This window comes from Delphinapterus leucas, chromosome 18 (genome assembly GCF_059928025.1).
Source record: "Delphinapterus leucas isolate spDelLeu-1000000601 "Yukka" chromosome 18, BTC_Dleu_Yukka2, whole genome shotgun sequence".
NCBI lineage: Eukaryota > Metazoa > Chordata > Mammalia > Artiodactyla > Monodontidae > Delphinapterus > Delphinapterus leucas.
This window is the reverse complement of record NC_143146.1, coordinates 76691427-76718054: the sequence shown is the minus strand read 5'-3', so window position 1 is coordinate 76718054 and position 26628 is coordinate 76691427. Positions and strand designations below refer to the sequence as shown.

Sequence of the window (26628 nt, the reverse complement as noted above, 5' to 3'; positions counted from 1 at the left end):
TGGAAGGGATGCCCAGGAGTGAGTCCTGACCTGAGGGTTCACCTGGGCTGATAAAGAGTGAACGGGGCGCTGTGAGCAAAAGACCAACAGCTGCAGGTGAAGAGGTGAGCAAAGGCTCTCACGTAGGGTCTGGGAGGTGATGGAGGAGGTTGGATGTTCTCAGTGGGGAAAAATCACGGGAAGGTGTGAAACTGTAGAGTGACAGGCGCTGACTTACGTTTCACATGTCTGCTTGTGGGTAGAGAGGGGTTTCCAGAGGGGAAGGAAGGGAAGCAGGTTTGCAGTGGTGCAGTTGACAGTTCGCAGTGGCTGGCACCAGCGCCGTAGCCGTGGCAATGGAGAGAAGTAGACAGATTTGGGATGCAGGTTGAAGGCAGAGCTGATGTGGGGCTGTGTGGGTGGTGATGGACTTTCTAATCCAAAAAAAGACTGGAGGGGTCAAAGGTGAGTGAGTGAAGAATGCCCTCATGAAATTGTTAACCCCTTAGGCTTTGAATAATGCAGATTGTCAGTCCTGAGTGTTTGAAAATACTGAGTGATGACTAGCACCATTTTATACAACCAGCTAGAACACGGGGCAATGCCTGTTGTTTGGTTGGAAAGAAATTTATAGAGTTATTTTGACCATAACATTTTAAATAAGGACAGCTCCAAATCATTCCCAAAAATAAATGCATAAAAAATCTCAGAGGAGAATATTTTATATGATTCATCATTTTGCTACATTTACGATCAGAAAAGTCATCATAATTTCTGATCTTAATTTAAACAGTTAAAACCATGTTCTTTTTTTCTTTGTGTAAAGGGGGAAATTGAGCAACTTTTAAAAATCTCTTCATAGCGTTGAAATTGTTACTAAAACTCTTAACCTAATTTACATAAAACAGTGAATGTTTGTAAACATTTGTACACGTACACATTTTGATCTTTCTTGAAGTAGGTCAGTACTTGGGAGCTTTATTATAGGCCAGAGTTGGTGTGGTAGGTATCTTGAAAAGAGCCTTTTTAATTCTGAATAATTTAGTAGCTGAAGGAAGATGTAATTTAATCATTTGGCATAAAGTTGAGTAATTGGATTTTTTCTCCAGAAGGCTCTTAGGTACCAGCTTGATTTTCCTCCCACTGAATCTTTTAAGAATGTGATAACTTGATTGTTGTAGGTTGATGCTTCAATTCCAAGTTTCATCTTGCAGAATTTTGAAAGCTGTATATGTATTGATTTTGTTGATCAAAATCTGAAAATATAATCACTGGATTTCAAATGAATTTGTCATATCTAAATACATTGCATGACAGATTATCACTGTGGTTGAAATACAGTGACATGTTTCAAAGTAATAGCCAATGCTCATTTTAAACATCACTAATTTGGGAAATTTGTTACTGGGGTAAAAAGTATTTTGTGGGACTAATGGTCAATCAATACTGACAAACAAATTCTCTTTCTGGCCATGTGTCTCTCCCTCTCTCCCTCCACCCTCCTCTTCCCCCCTCCCCCCTCCCTTCACCCCCCCTTGCCCCCCACCCGGTGGCAGATGGTACGTGAACAATACACCATGACCACAGAAGGCACCCGCATAGAGCGGCCAGAGAACCAGTCTGTCTACAAAATCGGCATTTATGGCTGGAGAAAGCGTTGCCTCTACTTATTTGTTCTTCTTTTGCTCATCCTCCTCCTTGTGAATCTTGCTCTTACAATTTGGATTCTTAAAGTGATGTGGTTTTCCCCAGTAAGTATTTTTTTTTTCCTGATAAACATGTTCTTGTTTCGTTTGTGCGGTCACTCCATCCACATTGTATCAACAGAAGCTTCCTTTCATGCAGTTAATGTTGGTTTCCTGTCTGGATCAGAATTTTCAGTAGCAAAAAATAATATAACATTCACTTTTCTTTTTTACCTTTTTTAAATAATTTCACTGCGAACTGTAGCGTGTTGGTTTTCATTGCAGTGCTGTATCCTGGTTGTGTTGGTGGCTACCCGAATCTGTATGTATGTTAAAACTCATAGAGCTATAAGCCTTAAGAGTCCATTTTATTGCATCTTAATTTTTAAAAAATTTTAAATAGTAATGGTAAGATTTTTTTTTCTGACATGTTGGTGGGCTCTTGCATGTTTGTTATAAAGTGATTATTTAAATCTTATATGCACTTCCTAAACAGCCCTTTGTATTTGCACAAGACGTAATAAAATACTGAATATTGAATAAAAACAACTAAAGTTTTAAATAAAGTGTTTAAGAGAAATACAGTAAAGTGCGGATAGGAAATCTATGAAAATGCATACATGATTTAAGTTGCTACTAAAAGAAGTGAAGAAGAAAGCAATAACAAATCTCTTTTTAACAGACAGGGATGGGCCACCTGCATGTTACAGAAGATGGACTTCGCCTGGAGGGGGAATCGGAGTTTTTATTCCCACTTTATGCCAAAGAAATACACTCCAGAGTGGTAAGCAAATGAGGACGCATTTAAATAATTTGTGTTTCATGAGAAATAAATAATGGTGAAACACAGAAAGTTTGCTTTTCTGATGAAAGGTGTGCATGCGTCGACACTGCATGTTTCCCTGGCCACGTGCCTTGGGTGGGCCCTAGCGAGTGACCGCCATGGTCACACCCAAAACCTTGCCTGGAAACCCCCAGCCCCGCCCCAGCGGATTTCTGCTTACATCTCATTGACCAGAATTGTATCGCTTGGGTCTCCCTCCCTGCAGGACAGGCTGAGAAAGCATTTAGCCTTTGCAGCCCCTGCGGTGGAAGCCAGAAAAAGAATAGTGTTGGAGAGCATCCATTGGATCAGACGACCAGAGTGGTTCCTGGGACAACTTACTTTGTCTAGGCCCGGGAGTGGGCCTCACAGCTCTGACCTGGGCCATGTCCTCCCTTTCAGGGAAAATGATAAAAAAATAAATAAATAAATAAAGAGCCTGGAAGTTGGCTCCTGAAGACGGTTCCGTCATGGAACTGTCACTTGCTAGCTGTTACTTTGGGAGAGCTGCCATTTAATCTCTTTGAGCTCAATTTCCTCATCTGTTATGTGAGGAGTAATGCTACCTCCTTCAAAATGTGGAGATAAAAGGAGAGGCTGGATGGTAAAAATCGTTGGTGAATTATTAGCTCTTATTATCATGCTGGTTATTTCAAAACACAGCAAAAACAAGTAGTAAGGTCACGCCATTGGAAAAAGGTGAGACAGTGGTAAATCCATCTGCTTCCACAAAGCAAGTTGGAGAGTTTCTGACCTGCTAGAGTTTCAAAGCACTCCTAAAACTTCTTTCCTTCTGAAAAATCATATTATACCCCACAACTTTGGAAGATATTTGGTTCCCGCTGAGTGGCATAAACCCACCTGAATCCAGTAGCCAAATTACTGCATTCCTTTTGAAGAAGACTGTTATAGAAGAGCCAGCAATATTCTGTGAGACAAAGCCTCCGCTCAGACTATGACCCCACTTACGTGCTCATAAAGCCACTGTATCTTCCAACAAAAAGCTCTAAAAACGTAGGCATCCAACAGATTTTAAAAGCTCTTTTGAAATTGTGAGAAGCCTTTTGCGTCTTGAAAATAAGTAATGTATTTATTTATAGAAGAGTTAACCACTCTGATTTACCTTTTAAAAATATATCATGTCCTGGACATAAATTATGAGAAATGAAATTTTAATTCCTTGGAAAAGACAAAACACTGATTAAAACTTCATTGTTTCAGATCTTCACCTTGAGAACGGACTTGGTCCATTGTAACCAGTGCACACAGGCTCTGTAAACCCAGGAGGTTATTGTATTTTGTGGGGGGGAAAAGAAATAATGCATTTACCCCCTTCACACAATATAATCCAAGTTTAAAAAATAGTTTTAGCCACAAATTTAGAGGTTCACAGGATCTATGACATTGGGGAAATTATTTTGTATAAATCCTCAATTTATATACAAATTCAAAGGTATAGTCATTTTAAATAGTCTATATTTGGCTAACATTGTAAATCTGTTTTTAGGACTCATCTCTGCTTCTGCAGTCCACACAGAATGTGACTGTAAATGCACGCAACCCAGAAGGAGAAGTTACAGGCAGGTTAAAAGTGGGTGAGTCCAGCTTCATAACAGTGCTTTGCATGTGTGTGGTCCATGAACAGTTGTGCTGAATGGATCCATTTGTTTTTTTTTCTTCTAGAGAATTCAAAGTTATTTATGAGCAATCAAAGTACGAGTTTTCTAAATATCATGCTGTGTGGACCACGGAGACTAGTTCAGGTGGTGGGAGGACAGTCTGAAGTATTTTAAGTGAAGTTATTTTGGTTCCAAGAAATAAGAGGACCATTTAAGGTAGTACAAGAAACAATGATTGTTGGCAGGATACAAAATAATCTCACAGAGACTGAGGAAAGGAAACAAAGTAGCTGCCCTCAAGAAAAGAAAGACCAGGGCCGGAGAATCAAAGTATTCATCCTCTCTCTCCCTCTCTCCCCCTCCCTTTCTCCTTCTCTCTACCATGTTCCCCTCCTTTCCATGAATCTCTGTCCATGATTTTCACTTGGTATCATGGTTGCACCAGTTCTAACTCTACAGGACTCTCTGGTTCTTCATCCGATTGGCTATAGTTCTCAACACCAGCCAACTTGGTCTTCAATGTCACGAATTCTCAATTCACAGCAAAGTACTCTAATTGGCCCAATTACTCTGTTCAACCAACTGCCCTTGGCTGAGCCATGTACACCCATCCGATCAGCTAAGACCAAAGAATATGGTCACGTGGGAGAGAGGTCCTTTGGAATTGTGCGCAGAGAGCAAAAGGATTAGAAAGAAAGAATATCGATGGAAGAAATAACAAAAGAGCAAACAGCTGGTGAAAGGAATATACCTTCTCTACACCATCAACACTTTATAGATTTGCTAAATCTAAGAAATTGGATGGCTCTCCAGATTATGGGGAAATAGATGACAAGTGTACTACCAACACAGGCAGGTAACCTTCCGTGTCCCCCTTTTTAAATGGCTGTTGTTACAGAACAATAATGTTCCATTGGAAGGTACAGCCGTATCTTAACTTCATGATTCCTCTTTATTACAGTAATACATGAGTTCCATAGTCTGTGTTCTGATTCAATCTTTATAACTTTTTCTAAATGATAAATTGTATTTCTGTTTTGCTTAGAAGCTTGTTTTATCACCAAGTCCAGTGAAATTCTCAATAAATCTAGAGATGAACCTGAGCTTACACAGCATACATGTTCATGATACTTGTCTAAACCAAATCATATTTCTTTATAAATTATGTTGTATTATGAATTGTGTCTACCATTTCTTAAATTTCTTAAAAATTTTTAACTGACGATAGCTTTTAAATGTTTGAGGGAGGGCTTCCCTGGTGGCGCAGTGGTTGAGAGTCTGCCTGCCTATGCAGGGGACACGGGTTCGTGCCCCGGTCCGGGAGGATCGCACATACCGCGGAGCAGCTGGGCCCGTGAGCCATGGCCGCTAAACCTGCATGTCCGGAGCCTGTGCTCCGCAACAGGAGAGGCCACAGCCATGAGAGGCCTGCGTACCACAAAAAAAAAATGTTTGAGGGATTTTTACCCATCTTTTGTCATTCATTCAACAAACATTTATTGAATGCCTATGTGCTACTTTCTATATGCTGTCAAGTAATTAATAACATTTAGAGTGTGTAATTATTTTTTAGGAGTTCCAAAAGTAAAAGATTCATTTTATATTCTTCTGAAAATGATTTAACACAAATACTCATTTTCACATTTAATTTTTTGCTAAGTGTGGATTTTCATATATAGAGGAGTTAAAGATAACATAAATCTGTCTCCACTTTCGTGGATGGAATGATGGAAGCACTGAAAAGCTAACTTTCTCAAAAACACACAGCTAGTTAGTAGAGAAGCCAAACCAGGAGTCACCTTAGGACTTGCTTCTCCAACAGGGGTGTTTCCACCACCCTCCCTCTCTACTCAGATTTCATTAAATCATGGCACACCGGGAACTGTCCTAGTTGCTGCAAATATGGTGTTGTTTTTGTCACCAAGGAATTCACTTTAAAAAAAAAGTTTCCCATCAGAATTACTTTAAACTGTTAACCTCAAATTTTGAGTCTTAACCTTAGTGTTTCATACCTGAGGTAGAGTTAAAATAAGTGATTTCTATTAAACCTTTGGTTGGAAAGCCTCTGCTATACTGAGAATCCTGAACTCGGAAATATTCAGCTCACCAAATCCAAGACGATTTTCAGTAAATGACTTCCCACAATCACACTCATTCCAGCCTCACATTTCCTGGGAGAAGTTAAATTTAGCCAATCTGGATATTAAAGTGTGATCTATGTGAACTAGACAAAGTAATCCCATTTAATTAAATGAATAATTGTTTATTACTAAGACCACTGAAAAAATTGGCAACCAATACAATCAAAGCCAAAAGTCTTAAATTCCAAAAGGAATCAAACATAGGAAAGCAAGCATCAACAGCTAGCATTTCAAATCTTGGAACTAACAGACAACAAATTGTGAACGACAGTGGAATCTTACTAGTTATAAATGCAGCTCTGGTTACTACAGTTAATGTTCTTTTGACTTCGAATAATAGAAACCAGTTCTGGTTAGCTTCAAAATAAGACTTTTTAGCTGAATGGGGTCAATTTTGGCAATTCCTATTTCCCTGAAATTTTCTGTTTCATCTAGGTTTTCAAATTTATTTGCATAGAAGTCTACATAGTACTCTCTTTTTGTTTTTTTAATTTCTTCCATTTCAATGGCATTATTTTAATGGCTACATAATAGTCCAAGGAATATATATATAATTGTAAATATAATTATAAAATTATATTATAAATATATTTATTGTAAATACAATATACAATAATATTGTTGCATATTATATATATATATATATATATATATATATATACACACACACACAATAATTTGATTATGTAATACTCAAAAATTGGAGTTAGGTTATTCCATTCAGTCAATGACACAGTTCTTAATTCAGGCCACTCATATATTTAGGAGGTATTCAATAAATACTTGGTGAATGAATGAATGGAGGAATGAATAAAAGACTGTGTAGGAAGGGATGGACTGGAAAGCCAGCTTAAGTGTGGGAGAGAGTTCTAGGAGATGGGGTGGGGGAAGATGGCCTGTCCAGGGTGCTCCAGAGTGGACAAGGGTTCAAGTATAAGTCTGAGCCACAGCTGTGAGGAACTTGGGGTCATGAGCGGGAAACAAACTCAAAATTTCTCAGGTAAAACAGAAAAGAGAAATTCAACAAAGAAAGTCAGGAGTAAAAAACAAGGGGTTAGCATCACTGTTCACAATAGTGAAAACATAGAAACAACCTGTGTCTATAGACAGATGAATGAATAAAGAAGATGTCATGTACACACACACACACAGACACACAATATATATAGATACACATTGTGTATATATACCGTGGAATACTACTCAGTCATGAAAAAGAAGGAAATCATGCCATTTGCAGCAACATGGATGGAGCTAGAGATTATCATGCTAAGTGAAGTAAGTCAGACAGAGAAAGACAAATATATGATGTCACTCATATGTGGAATCTAAAATATGACACAAATGAACTTACCTATGAAACAGAAACAGACTCACAGGCATGGAGAACAGACTGCAGTTGCCGAGGGGGTGGGGGAGGGGCGGATTGGGAATTTGGGATTAGCAGATGCAAACTAGTATATACAGGATGGATAGACAAGTCCTACTATATAACGCAGGGAACTATATTCAATATCCTGTGATAAACCATCATGGAAAAGAAGATGAAAAAGAACGTATTTATAACTGAGTCACTTTGCTGTACAGCAGAAATTAACACAACATCGTAAATCAACTATACTTCAGTAAAATAAATTTTCAAAAAACAGTGGGTTCATCCAAGGGCAATTGCTGTGAACAGCGCTGGAGCCCTTTCCTGGTTATTATAGGTCCATGAACTCATGTGCTTGGATGTAACAGACTAGCCTAAAGAATAGAGTCAAGCTCTACAGATAAGAGTCACTGACACCAGGCTTATAAAGGTGAACCTAGTAATACAAGATGATACCAAAACATTAGTAGAATGAACTTAACCACAGCTTTATACTTCCAGTCCAGTATTTTCTGTGATAAGATATTTGCAGCAGCAGAATAAATCTTTCCTTTTCTCAAAGGACTCTGTGACATTTGCTTTTTTTGTTGATGTTGTTTGTTTGTTTGTTTTTGCCGTACGCGGGCCTCTCACCGCTGCAGCCCCTCCCATCGCAGAGCACAGGCTCCGGACACGCAAGCCCAGCGGCCGTGGCCCACGGGCCCAGCCGCTCCGCGGCATGTGGGATCTTCCCAGACCGGGGCATGAACCCGTGTCCCCCACATTGGCAGGCGGACTCTCAACCACTGCGCCACCAGGGAAGCCCTAATTCCTTTATTTATTTCCCTCATTATTTGTACCAAAGCCTTTCATTAAAATTGTGATTTTACCAGATAGCTCCTTTTTTAATCACAAAGAAAGTATTTGAGTTTCATTTCTTCTTTTTTAAAATTAATTTATTTATTATTTATTTTTGTCTGCATTGGGTCTTTGTTGCGGTGCACGGGCTTCTCGTGGCAATGGCCTCTCTTGCTGCGGAGCACAGGCTCTAGGCGCGCAGGCTTCGGTAGTTGTGGCTTGCGGGCTTAGTTGCTCTGCGGCATGTGGGATCCTCCCAGACCAGGGCTCGAACCTGTGTCCCCTGCACTGGCAGGCGAGTTCCCAACCACTGTGCCACCAGAGAAGCCCTGAGTTTTATTTCTTAAAGAACTCTGCTGCACTCAGCTCTAATGCATGTCCAGCAAGGTTATAAAGACTAGTAGAATATTAATGAAAGTTAAAAGATTTAATTATAAACTCACTTACTTTAAGAGATGATTATTCCTGTGGTGGGCTTGTTATCACTTGGAGCACAGTTTCTTTTGAAGTGGAAAACATATTTAAACTGAACATTCTATGTCTGTATTTTTTATAAAGTGAAGATGGAATTTTATCCACCTCTGTGCGTTTGTTTGAGTAGCCCCCTCTACCTGGAATCTCGCATTCTCCCTTCATCAGGGAAACATGAACTCTTCCAGGTCAGCCCAGACATCCCCTTCCCTGAGGTGTCATCCCTGATCCCCCAGGAGGGACAGGAATTCCTTGTCAGGGTTCTCACTGGACACTGTCCATGGTTGTATCACGGCACTTATCAAATTGCCCTGGGACTAGATTTATATGCTTTTTTCTTCAGTAGACTATGAAATCCTATAAGGTGTGAACTGCATCTCCTCTTTTATGTAGCCTCAATTCTTAGCACGAAACCTTGAACATAAAAGCATACAATAAATTTGTGCTGAATGGAGGAGACTCACTTTCCTGAATTTTCTTTGATTTGAGGATTTATGTAGCTTTGTTACTCATGAAAATTATGCAACTAAACTCATTTGTTGAATATTTCATCAATGTATATGAAACAATGGTTACAGAAAAAATGTCATTTAGTTTAACCACTTTCACTTGATAAATTCTCCTCGAATTGTTATATGAACCTCCAATAAGCTAAACAGTGAACTCCTATTGGATAAATTACTCCAGCTTTTTCCTCTTGATTCTAAACTCAAATAACTTCAAATTCATGACTTAATGCAAATCAGTGTTTGTATGAGAAATATGTAAGACATATCAGTGACCCAGAAGAGGTAAATAGTGACACCGAATCACAGGATAACTGAGTTTGGTGAAAGCTCAGGAGAGCAAAAATACAGGCAACTCTCACAAAAAGCCAGGCTTCCTTAAGAGAAAGGAGATAAAACAGAGAGAAAAAACTGTGTTCCGCTTTGTAACATGTGAACACACGCACATTTAAATGAAGAATCTTTGGAGGGTTCTGAGGTACAAATTAGTGAAAAAACGTAAGAATGTGTTGCTGACAATATCCAAGACTGATTACTGTATTAGCTGAAAAGCTTCTGTTTAATTTCTAGCAGGTACCAGTCAACTTGAATGAGTACTGTGGGGGACACAGGGACACATACACGAAATCTACGAGTATCCACTTCACAATAAACTTACTTTTCTAGATAAGAAAATAGAACTAACAAAAGAATGAAGGAACACTCGTAGTTCCTTAAGCAAATGCTGAACGCTATGTTCTAGAGAGATGAATCCATTCTGCTGCTAAGGTTAGAAGGACAGAGAAATCAGAAAACATAAAATGATGGATACCCAACTGTACCAATGAGAGACATTGAACAAGATCTCACACGCTGAAGGTACAGCGTCCCCAGTGCCTGGCACGCAGAAGCACACATTAAACGTCTGCTGGGCACAGTCTTAATTTAAAAGCCAGTGGGTCGGAGATTGGGATTGGCGTATATACACTAATATGTATAAAGTAGATAACTGGTAAGAACCTGCTGTACAGCAAAAACGAACAAACAAACAGAAAAAGTTCATGTGAAAGGAGTAAGCTTGGAGGAGAAAGGGATGCCCTGTCCCTGAAATAGAAAGAAGGGCTGGAGAAGACAGAAATGGCTGAGATGAAGGTGAAGGGCAGAAACTTGAGGGTGTGTTTCCATGGTGATGTCTGTTTGCTCCATGGAGTAGGAGGTGAGGATTAGGGCAGAGGCAAGAATCTGAGTGCGACTCATTCATTGTCTGCGTGAACTTTGGCCACTGAAGGAAGCCATTCATAAGATGGTCTTTCACAAATCTCACATTTCAGAATATAAAATCCTCAGTTGGTTAGTACTCAAAAGAATACCCATTTCAGTAATCTGCGTAGAAGAATCATATTATTTTTGGCAAGTTTTAAAAACCTGAAAAAATTTTTATATAATTCATTCATACATATATTTGATTTAGATCAACATACATGTGACCTACATTAATTTTAATAATATAATAGATTTAGGACTTAAAATTTAATCACAGAATCAAAAAAATTACTGGTAACAAATCTTAACTGTTTGGTGATTTGGTACTACTGGGTGCCATGGCATGTGTAAAAGTAGAGCTTTTAACACTGCAGAGACTACACACTTTATAATAAAATGTTTTAATTCATTCTTTAGGTCCTGAAATGGTAGAGGTCCAGAGTCAGCAGTTTCAGATCAACTCCAAGGACAGCAAGCCCCTGTTTACTGTTGATGAAAAGGCAGTTGTGGTTGGTACAGATAAACTTCGAGTAACTGGTATGTAGTAGCTCTTTATTTTTAATTAAGGAATAATTGACAAACAACATTAATTTCAGGTGTACAACATAAGGATTCAATATTTGTATATATTGTGAAACGATCCCCACAATAAGTCTAATTAACGTCCATCACCACACATACTTAAAACTTCTTTCTTGTGACGAGAACTTTTAAGATCTACTTTCTTAGCAACTTGCAAATACACAATACGTGGTACCTGTAGTCGCCATGGTGTATATCACATCCCCGCGACTTATTTGTCTTATAACTGGAAGTTTGTACCTTTGACCACCTCCACCCATTTTGTCCACCTCCCAACACTCACTTCTTGCAACCATCAGTCTGTTCTCTATGTCTGTGAGTTCAGTTTTTGTTTTGTTGTTGTTTGTTTTTTAGATTCTACGTATCAGTGAGATCATACAGTACTTATCTTTCTCTGACTTTTTTCACTGAGCATAATCCCCTCGAGGTCCATCCATGTTGTTGCAAAGGGCAGGATTTCCTTCTTTTTCTGGTTGAATAATATTCCATTGTGTATATACCACATCTTCTGTATCCATTCATCTGTAGTAACTCTTAAGAGAAACAGTATCACGTGGAGGGCACTTCTGCAAAAGCAAATTGCAGTTTTGGGAAGTTTACTGTGGAATATTTCAGGCCGATAAGAAAAAGTACTGTAGTTTGAATTTGTTGACTTTTCTTCATGGCATTTCTTTTGAAATTCTTTGACACTCTCTAGAAGAATGAAATCTTCCTCACAAATCTTTACCCACTTTTTTTTCCCCACCATATTGTTTCCTTTTATCTCTTTCCAATTGGTGTAACCCAAAGGCTTTACACAGAAACAGAAAACTACCACAGCCATCATATAATTCCAACTGTGTTGGGAAAATTGCACCAAAAAACAAAACTTGATTTATTCTTTATGTCATACGACTCCATAGTTGCTACAATGATGGTTAAGTTTTGTTAAATACATAAAATACGAGAAGAATATTTTTATAAACGTTAATTTTTCCAAGTAAATTCCCATTCAAGCTTTTCTCCACTACGTACTATAAAAGTTTGATCTCTGTGTTAAATGGATTGATTTCAAGTAGCCTTTGGAGTTTCTTGGATCAGCAAAAGCAGCAGCAGTTGACAACCAAGGAAAGAGGAGTGAGAAGCGACAGAGAACCAGGTCACTCTGGGGGCAGAGAAAGAGAATTCAATGCTTGGCTATACACTCTTCCCTCTGGCCACTTGGCCTGAGCATGGGGCGTAAGGGGAGGGACTCAGTGGTCTTTCTTTAAGGTGGCCCCTCCAGATTCCTGAGTTGCAGTACATCCTGATCTGAACACACATCAAGAAGTGCTTTCTTGCCGTTGCCTTTGTCTCAAGAACTCAAAGAGTAACGTGAAATCCCTCGTCCATTCTTAAACAGCTGCCATGTATACTCTAGTCAACGGGGAAACTGAAAAATCATTTTTAAATCAAATTCATGGAGGAGATTAAACAATTTCACCACCCCAGTTTGAAATTGACCTCGGCCTTCAGCAGTCTCATTTTTCCCCCTAAAAGTAGAATCGTCACCAAGTGACCGAAATCAGCATGTCTCTTTTACTAACCCCAGTCACAGAACATGTTATTGGAGCAGCATCAAAATGTCATCTTCAAAAAAATTATTTTATCCCGTTGCCAGAACCGGCTTCTGGAAGATGATGCACGGTTGGGTACTTCGGTTCCTTGGCAGTGATTCGCTGGGCGGGGTCCATTCCCCAACATTTAGGAAGGAAAACAGGGCCCTGTAAGAGTATCCAGTCTCATCACTAAGGGGAAAGACACAATCTAGCAATAAGGCAGTTCAGTCCCTTCATCCTTCTCTGATTAGCTAAACGGGATTACATATGTCACAAGTGACGACGTAGAAATTCTGGAGTCACCCACAAAGCCACCCACAAAAGAGGACCTGGAAAGTAAGGTTTCCGCCACTGAGGAAGAAGCGAAGGTGGTGAGTCCATGTCCCTTACAGATGTGAAGACGGATCTCTAGCAGCTTCTTAGAGAGGACCACACCCTTCAAGCACACGCTCAACACATCCGGCTCTGGACCCAGTCATGCAGCTCTGTGGACAGTTGATGACCTGCTCCATCAGTTAACAGCCCTTCAGCTGAAAGGAACAAAAGGCCCAATTAAAACTGGCTTCAACTCTAAGGACATACATGATCCCACAGGAGGTCTCCAGGCTGATTCATTCGGTATTTTCCTCCAGTTCTGCTACTCTCCTGACTTTCCCCTTTCAGTGGTGGTGAATGGTCCCATCAATTCCAAGGGTCACTTCCTTGTGCAGTGACTTCTCCAAACTTCCATACGAGGACCTTGATGGCCTCAGGGGGTCTGTGCCCCTTAAGTTGTCGTTCCAGCCTAAATTCTCCTCATATTAAATTGCTTGCGTTTCTCTTTTTTTTTTTTTTTTTTTTGCGGTACGCGGGCCTCTCACTGCTGTGGCCTCTCCCGTTGCGGAGCACAGGCTCCGGACGCGCAGGCTCAGCGGCCATGGCTCACGGGCCCAGCCGCTCCGCGGCATGTGGGATCTTCCCGGACCGGGGCACGAACCCGCGTCCCCTGCATCGGCAGGCGGACTCTCAGCCACTGCGCCACCAGAGAAGCCCTGGTTTGTAATTTTGAAAGTTCATTTTGTACTGACGGGTGGAGCCCAAGACAGGGGTGTGGTCTAGGCCAGGCAGAAGGACCTAGGTAAATCATGATGAGCACTTATCTGTGAATAACCCTGCTGTGCAGAGGTTAAAAGTGTGGGCTTTGAAGTCAAATCACAGTCCGGCCACTTAGCTGTGTAACTCTAGGCAAGTTAATTAACCTTTCTGTTCCTCAGTTTCCTCTTCAGTAAAATGGGAAAATAATCATACCTGCCTTGTAGGGTTCTGACTACTAACCAAGTTAGGATATATCACCTTCGAATCTCTGCACCCTAACCCAATACCCACACCATGTCTTGCACATAATTAGGTTCTCGGACTAACCAGACAACTGGGAACATACTGATTCGTACAAATTAGAAAGTCAATTTTAAATATTCAAAATTTGGATTTTTCTATAAATTTCCTGATGTGCCTTAAGAAACAGATGACACAAGATACCATTTTTACACGTAAAATCTAGAGAATGAATCAAATTACTATTACCGAAAATATATGGACTTAATGCAATTTTCAACTGAAATTTCTTTCAATTTGAGGGCTAATATTGCTTTCTGGTTTTAAAATAAGCCTGGGTATTTGTAACTGCTTTAAAAATCATATTTTGTTTATAGACATCTAATGAAATCGTGGTATCCTTGGAAAAGCAGGAAAGCAGTTATACCTATTTTTTTCCTGCAACTCAAACATCTGTACGAATTCAGCAACGATCAGAACCTACGTGTCCTGTAATATGCAGTATAAATGCTCGATTTGTGGGCTGCTGTTTATTTTACTTTTGTAAAAGCTTCATCTTTGGTTTGTGTTTAGGGCCTGAAGGGGCTCTTTTTGAACATTCAGTGGAGACGCCCCTCATAAAACCGGACCCAATCCAGGACCTTAGGTAAGAATTTTGTTCAAATATAAACAAACTCTCTTACAGAAGATACCTGGTTATGTGCTAGAATAACATGTTAGCAGATATTACCAGGTTGTTTCTTATTCCGTTAGTTGTCTTTATTCTGATGAACTTCCGCCCATAACAAGTCATTTCTTACAAAAATCCAAAGGAGGTTAGAAGTCCTACTCTATGTCCCGTCCTTTTGTCTCTGAGCTCTTTACTAGCCCTGCCCCTGCCCCAGTGCAGCCTGTACTGTTCCAATAGCTATTCCTGCCTCCAGAAAATCTGAGGGACTTGGCTAAATGCAGCTATTTTATTTATTTTTTTCGAGTTTTTTAAATTGTGGTAAAATACACGTATAAAATTTATCATCTTAACCATTTTTAAGTGTACAGTTGAGAACATATTTATACTTTACACACTTTAAAAGAATTTTTTTTCTCTTCCATGATGGTTTACCACAGGATACTGAATATGGTTCCCTGTGCTCTACAGTAGGACCTTATTGTTCATCCATTCTACATATAATAGTTTGCATCTGCTGATCCCAACCTCCTAATCCATCCCTCCCCCACCCTACCTGCCCCTTGGCAACCACAAGTCTGTTCTCTATGTCTGTGAGTCTGTTTCAGTTTCGTAGATAAGTTCATTTGTGTATATTTTAGATTCCACATATAAGTGATACCACATGATACTTGTCTTTCTCTTTCTGACTTACTTCACTTAGTATGATAATCTCTGTGTCCATCCAAGTAGCAGCAAATGGCATTGTTTCATTCTTTCTTATGGCTGAGTAATATTCCATTGTCTACAGGTACCACATCGTCTTTATCTGTTCCTCTGTGGATGGACATTTAGGTTGCTTCCATGTCTTGGCTATTGTGCATAATGCTGCTATGAACATGGGGGTGTAAATGCAGCTAATTTAAATGTTTCGTTGATTCCACATCAGCCAGAGTAAAGTCCAGAATGCTACTGGGGCACTTGGCTTGTGACCTAGGCTCCTTGGGGCTCTCTAGGTTGGCACCCTGGGGCCTCCTGCCTCACCCGTCCTGAGACTGAGCCACTGCCGGGCCCGGACTCCACACTTCCACACACGCTGTCCCACCTGACTGGGGTGCCCCCCTTCCCTTGGAGACCCCACGAACATCTGCTTGTCCTCACGCTTCAGGTCCCACGCCACGCATGGGGCTGTGGTTCATGTGGTCCACAGACCCTTCGTTTTTCCCTGAGGAGCATCAGCTGAGGCAAACACTGCACGTTTTAGTGAAAGAGGACGGTGTCTTATATGGGCTTGAAATTTGCAAAAGGCATTCTTAAAAATCTCAGTTTACATTACATTTTTTAAATATGTGCACTGTTAGTAGAGACAAGAATGCTATAAAACCTTGACGGATTCATATACGCAAAAAAGTTGATATATCTTTTTCTCAATTGTGGCAAAATGCACGTAATATAAAATTTACCATCTTAACCACTTTCAAGTGTACCGTTCAAAAGTCTAAGGTACGCTTATTGTTCTGCAGCCGTCCCCCGCCTCCATCTCCAGCATTCTTTACATTTTGCAAAACTGAAACTCTGTGCCCATTAAACGCTAACTCCCCATTTCCCCGCAACCCCTGCAAACCACCATCTGAGTCTCTGTCTCTATGAATTTGAGGACTCTGGGTACCTCATTTAAGTGGAATCAAACAGTATTTGTCCTTCTGTGACTGGATTATTTCACTTAGCACAATATCCTCAACCTTTGGTATATCTTTACGTCATAGCAGAATATATAAAATCACCCAGTTCCATATATAAGTTTATTCTTTATACAGAGTCTCTGTGTGACTGTGTGTATTTCACTTTATTACTAGGCTACTGAATGTTCTTTGCTGCTGTAACTGTTTATTCCAATAGTATATTTGTATTTTATAACAAAAACAATATTTTTAAAAACAAATGTCTTAAAGTCTACAATGTCACTTAAAATCACGTTTAGAATTTGAACTTGAAAAATATTCAGGAGACAATTAACATGTTAACATATTATGTATAATAGGGAATAATGTACAGTAGGAATCCCAGCTTTACAGACAAGCCTGGTGACCTTGGCCAAACTAACCTTTTGAGGCTATTTTTTCTCATATATAAAACGTTGATAGGGACTTCACTGGCAGTCCAGTGGTTAAGACTTCACCTTCCAATGCTGGGAGTGTGGGTTTGATCCCTGGTCGGGGAGCTAAGATCCCCACGGATCTCTCATAGCCAAAAAACCAAAACATAAAACAGAAGCAATATTGCAACAAATTCAATAAAAGACTTTAAAAATGGTCCACCTCAAAAAAAAATCTTTAAAAAAAGTTGTTAGTAATGCACATCTCAGAGTGTTCTAGGAAAGATTAATAAGCTATTAAGTTAAAAATATTTTTTCTAAACTGAAAGTGGAATACAAATAATCATTTTTATTATCAAGTAGATATTCACACAAAATGGAATTGGGGTTAGGAAATTCAGCATTTCTCTTAATTTTAATGTCTAATTAAATATTCATCAAAAGCAAATGAGAGTTCAATTCATCTTACCCACTTAGAGAACATTGGCAGCATAAAAATACATTGTGACAATTAAATTATAACAATTTCATTGATTTTGATAAAAGACCATAAGATTAATATTACAGAACTATTATAGTTAGGGGAAAAGAACATTTTATTTTCCTAGGAGAGGAAAATGATTCAATATCTTTAAAAAATAATCCCATTAAAACCATTTTGGAATTATAAAATAGTGTAAATTGTAGAGATGCCAAGCCACTCTTTGAAATAAATGTCACTATTTTAAAATTATAGGTCTCAAAATTAAACAATTCATCATACGTTTTCCCATTAGGAAATAAATCTGCTGGCTTCTACAGCAGTCCCTTACTAAAAAAGAAATGGCAGAAGGGTATTATTCTCTGGCTTTCTAAAGGATGATACTAAGCGAGGATTACATAACCCAAATGTTACAACAAAAGTGATTGAGAATGTAACGAAATTGTAAGGAATTGCTTACAATAAGGAATGAGGTTTGGATGGAAGACGTGAACTAATATGTACCGAATGCCTTCCACGGTCAGGAAAGGTGTGGTCACATAATTTATCTCGTTTACTCATCAATTCGACCTGAAAAGTATCAACTCGATCCCCATCTTATAAAAGAGAACACTGAGCTCTAGATAGTAGTGTGTTCTAAGGCACAAAGGAAAAAAATGTAACCAACTCATGACTTAACTTCAGCTCTGACCCCAAAGCCCATCCATATACACTCTGTTCCCTCTTTCTACCATGCAAGTGAACCCTTCACTGATTTATTCTTTGATTTACTACCAGGCTCCACTGATTGAGTACACGAGAGTCGTATTTTCTTCTGTAAGTTCTTGCCGTAAACTGTCTTTCCCTTTTTATTTCTGTCCAGTAGCATTACTATTGCTGGCCTGAGTAAAGTAAAAAGATATTCCTGGAATATCATAACTGACCCATGAAAACTTTGAATGTGGATTTTGTTGGGTTAAGATCATGATGCATTTATAAAAAGATCTCTGAAATATACACGTTTAAATATCACAATTCAGATTTTGGTATTTGCTCAAATTGTAGTCATGAAAGGGTAACAATTATTATTTTAGTTAAGACAAAAATATAATTAACTTGTATTTAAGCTAGATTTACATTTCTTACGGCAAAATCATCCTCAAAAAAAGTGTGAACTCTGACATACTGTTTTAAAGCTACTTCTCATTCACACATGATATAATTCCATCTTTTTTTTTAATTTAGTGAAAATGTATTAAGTGTATTTATATGCCAGAGGCTATGATAGATGTTGGTTCTACAGTGATAAAAGGCATGGTCCCTGACCTTAGTGAATTTAAAGTCTATTGAGAAAAGAAACATGCAAACAAGTTAAAACAACATAATTCTTTGCTATGATGAAGGTACAAATTATAGCGAGAGCATAAGAAAAAGAGCATGAATTCTTCAGGGTGATCTGAGATGAAATCACAGATAAGGAGGCACGTGAACTGAAACTTAAGCAATCAGTAGATGTGGATACGGTAGGGTAAATTGCAAAGCCTCTGCAACCCAATAGGGATGTGATGTGATTAAATATGTTATTATTTGTAAATTTGTGGAAACAATGCCTAGCACATAGTCAGTAATATATATGTGTCCTCATTAGTTAAGTAAAATGAGCAGACATGGAAATACCTGTTCCTGTTTCAAACACTTGTAAATATTGGTTTGCTTAATAAGAGTTTATAAATATTGCTCAACTAGAAACCAAGGAAAGCTAGTTCCCAGGTCCCAGTAATAAAGAGGAAATTCATGGTCAGAGCACAGTAGAAGCTAAGTCAAGGGTACTCAGGGAGAAATCAGGATCCCATAGAGATTAGGGGCTGGGACTTTAATATTTTATGGGGACTGAGATTCTAAGGTATAGCCTAGTGTATATGAAATGCTCAAACTGAGATATCTCATAAATCTTGGCCTCTGTGAAACAGGTATTTCAATTTACCTACTAGCCCAAGGATGCTGCAAGAAAGTTGCTATCTTGGGCTATGGGTTGAAAAAGTTACCCAGGAGAAATCATGGGTTGCAAGCATTAGGAGGACTAAATCCACACTACCTCATTGTGCAGGAGCTCTAAGCTGGAAAATTAACATTAAAAACTGCACCAAGGGCTTCCCTGGTGGTGCAGTGGTTGAGAGTGTGCCTGCCGATGCAGGGGACACGGGTTCGTGCCCCGGTCCGGGAAGATCCCACATGCCGCGGAGCGGCTGGGCCCGTGAGCCATGGCCGCTGAGCCTGTGCTCCGCAACGGGAGAGGCCACAGCAGTGAGAGGCCCGCGTACCGAGAAAAAAAAAAAAAAAAAAAATTGCACCAAGTCTATAAACCAATAGTGATAAAAAAAAAAGAGAGAGAGAGAGAGAGAAACTACATTGAAGATATTAATGGCATAAAAACACTCATGGAAAAAAAAAATCTTGCTGAAGATGAACTTACTAAAAGAAGAAGAAAAAGGCAAATGAATAAGGAATTGAACTACCGTGGGGAAGAATTAGCAGCCACTTCAGGTTACCCCTGAAACTCCAAGTAGTAGAGCAAAACAAAGAGATTTTAAAACACGTATGAATAAAAGGCTCAAAGAGAAAGAAAAAAAAAAAAAAACTTGAATACAAAGGTAAGGCAAAGACAAGATGAAAACAGAATATTTGGAAAATAACAAAAAGAAGTTCTAGGAATGAGAGATTGAGTAATTAAAATCAGTGGCAGCCAGAACTTGGTTTCTCATACCATTCTCCAACAAAAGGAATCAGGATTCTTTGGAGAAATCCTTGGCTCATTCTAGGCCTGGGAATGTAGATGCATTTAGAGCATCTTATAGCCAATAAGTAAGAAGTGCTCAAAAACCCAAACAATGAGGGTATGTCAGAAGGAACACAGGAGTCAACTGAAGGTTGGCAGGTATCAAATCTCCATGATTTTTAGATTCATTTAAAAAAATAACAATGTTTATAATATGGAAGAAATTACATCTTTTGCAGATACTTAAATGTATGATAAAGCATTTAGATGTTAACTTAAAATATGTAATGGGTGCCTCGTTTTGCAAAATTCTTTTAGGACAGCCATGACGCGCACTGCTTGGCTTTCTGTTCTACCAAGTTTTGGAATGTGTGGGTTTCGGGGATGAACATACTCAGTTTTACCAACTTGGCCAACGTACACCTCAGAGTGCTTGCAATGATGTCTAATTCATGAGCAGTAAGAGTTGGTCTTTCCTCACGTTTTTACCAACATTCGGCACTGTCAGAGTTTATGATAGTTTTCATCTGATGTGTGTTATATTGTGTTATTTTACTGTTTGTTTCCCTGATGACTAGTGTGGTTAAGCATCTTTCATATTTTTATTTTGTTATTAAGGTTGCTTCTTCTGTGAATTGACTCTTCATCTCTTTGCTTCTTTAATTACTTTTCAAAATGGATTAGTAGGGATTAAAATATATACATATTCAGAATATTAGCCTTTTTCCTATTATATTTCTATTAATTTTTAATGGTTATATACTGAAATTTATTAATCATTTCTTTTATTACTTCTGGATTTTAAGCCATAATTAAAAGACTTTCCCTACAGGAAGAGAAACTCGCCAGCCACATTTCTTGTATGGCTTTCTCTCTTACATTTGGATCGCTGATCCACTTGGAGTTTATTCTTGTATGAGGTACAGATACAAGAATCTGGGTCTAATTTTCTCTCTTCCAGCTGGCCAACCAGGTGCCAGCAATTGCATTATTATGTAACTGCCACCACAATTTGAAATGTAACCTTTATCATATATAAGATTTCCCTGTGCATCTGGGTCTGTTTCTACAGTTTCTACTCTATCCTGCTCAGCTGTCTATTCAGGTCCAAGTACCAACTTTGTTACTTAAATAAACTTTAAAAGATATTTCAGTGTCTGGTAGGGCTAGCCACACAAAGACACACATACGCACATACACGTACACATACACGTACACATACACACACACACATACACACATGTACACGCACACATACATACACACATGTACACATATACATACACATACAAACACACAACACACACATATACACACACACACAACACACACATACACACACTCTTGCAGCTTTTCCCTTTCACCCTTTCTGTCTGCTGTTGCTTATTTTCCCACATGAACGTGAGGTCTTTGATATCCGGCCACTGTTGAATGCGTTCACAGAGAGGTGCACTTCAGAGCATTCTGATCTCAGCCGTTTAGGTAAAATGTGTCTACACCTGTGCTGCACTGAAACGTTTCATCTTCAAGGATAGAAATGACGCAAAGGGGACGAAGGTTGCTCTCCCAGGAGTATCGCAGTATAATGCCGTTAACAGCTAGTCACAGGGCCTGTTGAGGTCGTTTGCGGTTTGAGAACTGGTCTTTGAAGCAGACTCACCCTCACCACGGTCCCTGGAACAGGCCCGACCTGTGCAGTTGCTCACCCATCCACCTCCCTCCCCTGCCTTCCCTCCCCTCCCCTTTCTTTCTCTCTGGCTGGAGAAATGCAGGCAGTTAGCAAAGTCAGAAGGGGCCCGCGATCAGCAGACCAGGCTCATGAAGATACAGCGTGTTTCCCCAACACCTAAACCCAACAGAATTTGACCGATAAATTCTAGGAATATCTCTGTATCCTCGCACTCAAAGTAATATTTTAAAATGTGTAACAGATCAGGTCTTACATACTGAGATGTACATAAGGAAGCTTTGTTTTCCATAACAAATAGTGGTAGACAAGAAACTTGCTGATCAAAGGGAACAATCCACCTGATTTAGAAGTCGATCAATACTACTCAGCCATAAAAAAGAATGAAATGATGCCATTTGCAGCAACATGGATGCAACTAGAGATTATCATACTAAGTGAAGTAAGTCAGACAAAGAAAGACAAAAACCATATGATATCACTTGTATGTGGAATCTAAAATATGACACAAATGAACTTATCTACAGAAGAACAGAAACAGCCTCACAGACATAGAGAAGAGACTGGCAGTTGCCAAGGGGGGTGGGGGTGGGGGAGGGGGGGATTGGGAGTTTGAGATTAGCAGGTACAAACTATTATATATAGAATGGATAAAAACAAGGCCCTACTGTATAGCACAGGGAACTATATTCAATATCCTATGATAAACCATAATGGAAAGGAATATTAAAAATAATATATGTATGTATAACTGAGTCACTTTGCTGTACAGCAGAAATTAACGCGACTTCAATTTTAAAGAATTGTAAAAGTCGATCACTCAGTCAGTTCAGCAGCAAATTCATTACCAGGCCCTTCTCTCCTCTTAAACATCACCCTTTCTCTCTCCCGCCCCCCTCCACCTTGTGTTCTCCTTCTTGTGGATCTTTGCACATTTCAAGGAAGTCACCCTTTCAGCTTTTGCTTGAGTCAGGTTGGCGCAGCTGAAAGACCTGCCCAGTGATCACGTTGTGCCATCTGGTGGAAACTCAGTCTTTTCCAGGCGGAGGCAAATAAGAGAATTTTTCTGCTCCTGTGTTCCTGGTTCTGTATCTGTGTTTGACTACATCACAAGGAGATGCTGATACGTTTTACAAAAACAACGCCAGCGGAGGCCAGTCTCCACCCTGTCAACTCCATTAATTCAGTATTTTTCCAAAAGAAATCTTTGCATCTGCCCTGTAATCTTCCTAAATGAAAAAAAAAAAAAGCAAACAACACCTAGAGTCCAGATTTACATCCTATTTTGTGAACGTGTTAGCAAATGTACGCGTTGCCCTTAAATTTCTCTTTTTCCTGAAGAAGTTTGTATTTTGGCTAAAATATAGTTTTCCAGAGATATTCACCAATAGCATTTTCTTCTGCTGTGGTGTGCCAGAGTGCTAACCACGCCGTCAAAGCTACTGCACAGGGCTAGGACTGTCTAATGTTTGCATCTATTTTCAGAGGATGCTAATTTCATGGACTCCATTGATGGGAAGTTAAAATTCTTTACTGCACTTTATTTCTGGATTTATCCATGAGTAACGTGCCCTATGTTAGCATTCAAGAATGAGTGAAAATACCATATACCTTACTGATTATATTTTCTATGCTAAGCCCTTGGTTAGGGGATTCCTGGGGTGGCTGCTTTTTATGCTCTTTTTCCTGGTTTCTCTCCCTCATTTCAGACTAGAATCCCCGACACGGAGTCTCAGCATGGACGCCCCGAAAGGCATTCATATTCAAGCTGCTGCAGGGAAAATCGAGGCCCTTTCCCAGATGGACATCGTTCTTCACAGCAGTGATGGGACAGTGAGTCCAATAGATGGGGGCGGGGTGGGCCTCCCGTTGTACAAGCCTCACGTCCCCTGAGCACTGATGACACGCTTGTCCATTAAGGCATCGGCATAGTAAATTTATGGTAGTTTGTAAAGAAACGTCATGAAAGGCATAGCACAGAAAATGTGAAAGGAAGGAGAAGACAATTTAGCACTGAAAGAAGGGCCAAGAAAGGTTAAAATAATTGTGTTGGATCCAGACTGCTTTGTCTGGTATTTGTGCTGTCAAGTCTCTTGTTATTTTCAGCTTTGAAAAAGTACTAGACTCTCAGAGCTTACAGAGAACATCAGTACTGTCACTTCCTGGTGATCCAACTTCCCTCAGTAGGGCTGTCACTAGGAGTTACCTGTGACAACCGTCAGCCGTTACTGCCAGGGGTGCTCGCTCGCACCAAGTTCTGGGTAAGCGAAAATTAAATATGAAAAGTAAGAGCTACAGGAAGAAAAAACCCGGAACCTCAGGTCCAGAAACAAAACATCGCTGATACGCACTGTGGCTATAACGGGCAGCAGGGTACAGGCTCCCCACCATTGACCTTTCTAGTGCGAGATCAGTTTGCCAATTACTGTGTGAATTCAGGGACGTTAACAGGCCCCTCTGGGCCTACCCCCTCAATGGTCAAGTACGGGAACTAGTATTTACATCACAGTGTCACAGGGTTATGAGACCCCAGTGCGGTAAGATAGCTTTGAAATGATACTAATTTAATAGTAAGAGGGAGCTGCTGTTAAGGCAGCTCCCGAGTACACAGGACCCTCAAGGGCAGCCCGCTGGTGGGAAACCAAAGTCATCAGGCGAAACCCCTGCAGGTTGTAACTTACAAAGTTTTGATGCATGGAGCAGATAAATGCAAAAGTGGAAGCCAGGAATTTTGGAATCTTATTACTAAATCATAACGTCCCTACGTACTGAAAACGTGTTACCTTGAAAAAAATCTATAGTGATCTTAGTTTTGAAATAATATTACTTATTTTCATGAATTGGGTGTCGTTTTACAAGTAGCACTCAGCCCGACCCGTACTTGAAGTTGATACCCCTTATTACTGGGAGCTACTTCAAAGTGAAGAGATGTCTGGCCTCCCAGAAAATATCCTCCCAAAAAGGCAAATGAAGATGAACAACAAAGCAGTATATGGACCATCAGTGACCAGAGTTTGCTGGAAGGACAGGAAAAAAAAATAGCTAGAAAAAAATTAACCAATTAACCAGGAAAAAGGAGAGAGGAGAAGCCAGCAAGTTAGGGAAAAGCAAAGAACTGGGCAGAACCCAAAGCATTAGACAATAATCTAAATAGGTTCTGCTCTAAAAAAATAAGACCCACTTGACTTCCTCCTCTGACAGTGACCCAGACCCCAGGGCAAAGCCTGCCTATCACGCATGTGTACTGTCACCCACCGCTTCCATGAAGAGGTCAGCATCCCGAGAGGGGACACAGACGCAAACGCCAGTTTATTAAGAGCTTGGAGTATACAGGATGAGAGCCACATGAAACAAAGGAGGGGTCCGACCTTGTTGGCGAGGGATAACATGGAACCTTCCCAAACATGGTTTAATTCCTTCCGATAAGTGATCGTCCTGGTCAGGCTTGGCTGCTCTGTGTGACCACACTTATTTCCTTAAGCTGTCAGATCACCAGATCTCAATAAATGGCCATTTGTTTGTATTTCAGTTCAACTAAACCTCGATAGGAACAAAAAACTCCAGTGGCTTTCATCTTATTTTAGTCGTCTGTGTGTCTACTGCTTTCCTGCATTTCATAGAAGGCAGTAGAGTTTCAAATCATATTTTAAAAGCTGGGGAAATGGTTGACAGCTATTAGGATGAATTTAATTGCCTCTCACAGGAAAATAAAATCAGGAGAAATTCCAACAATCACAGGTTAAAATGACTAAGATGAATCTACTTCTGTGGCTTGTATCAATACTTTATCCTAATAGGGAGGAGAAGCTGAAGGTCAAAGTGGGACACAAGGTAAACGTGAATCAGGCAAAGAATTGTATTATTTTGGTCAAATAATTCTGAAAGGTCTGCATAAAAGTGTCGCATCATACATTTTTCTAGCTCACCTAGCACAATGAGTAAAAGAAAAAAATGACTTCCCTCCAGTTCCTAAGGACTGTTTATCCCTTGCCTGGATGTAAACTAGAAATAGGCTTGTAAAGAATCAGATTAATTGTAATAGGATTTCGGTCAAGCCAGGTGCCTCCTTCATTTTCTCTGCAGAGAAACAGCGAATTTGTTTGGAACGATTTGAGCATTTAATTTCGTGCTTGTTGCGTCCATTCCTCCTTGACCACTTCATCTCTCATTCTCTCCCAAGCAGCTTGTGCTCGATGCTGAAACCATGTGCTTACCCAAGTTGGCTCAGGGGACTCAGGGTCCCGCAAGCAGCTTGCGGGGACTCTACGAAATCTGTGCGTGTCCAGATGGGAAGCTTTACCTGTCTGTGGCCGGCGTGGGTACCACGTGCCACGAGAACAGTCACATCTGCCTCTAAACCAGGGGCGTCTTCCACGGAGCTACCTGCCTCGTTTCGGTGAGCTTTGGAGTGCTGACCTCAAGCCTTCACACCTGGAGCAACTCGACAAAGTAAAGCTGAGTCGGCACATGGGAAGGAAGTAGGACCTGCTTTCGAAAGGAGCTCAGAAAGAAAAATGTACCAGTGCAAGTGTTCCCGTGAAACTCCATGATCTCAAAGTGGCGGCTGGACCTTAGACACAAAAGTCAAAGGACTATCAGGAGAATGTGTTGATTCCACTAGACTGATTCATTTCCATCGGAACCATTGTGACTTTCCCTTTCTTGTATGCGTCGATCTACAGTGAAATATTTAACTGCTGTGTGGAATATCAGCTGTGGGTATCTGACTCCCCATGAGAGTAGCCGTGGTCCTGCTGAGGTGCCACGAGAGTTCCATGAGGTTTTCCTCTGTAAAACCTGTAAGTGCTCTCTTCAT

The 26628-nt window shown here is 40.0% G+C and overlaps 1 protein-coding gene across 1 annotated transcript; it reads left to right on the top strand.

Annotated features, from left to right (window-relative positions):
* Positions 1 to 1474: 1474 nt before the first annotated feature.
* Positions 1475 to 26289, top strand: SGCG (sarcoglycan gamma). Its single transcript, XM_022574493.2, has 7 exons — positions 1475 to 1730; positions 2347 to 2448; positions 3995 to 4082; positions 11093 to 11212; positions 14722 to 14794; positions 23522 to 23645; positions 25996 to 26289. Exons 1-7 carry the CDS (start codon positions 1536 to 1538, stop codon positions 26167 to 26169), a joined length of 876 nt encoding a protein of 291 aa, XP_022430201.2. The 5' UTR covers positions 1475 to 1535; the 3' UTR covers positions 26170 to 26289.
* The last annotated feature ends 339 nt before the right edge of the window (positions 26290 to 26628 follow it).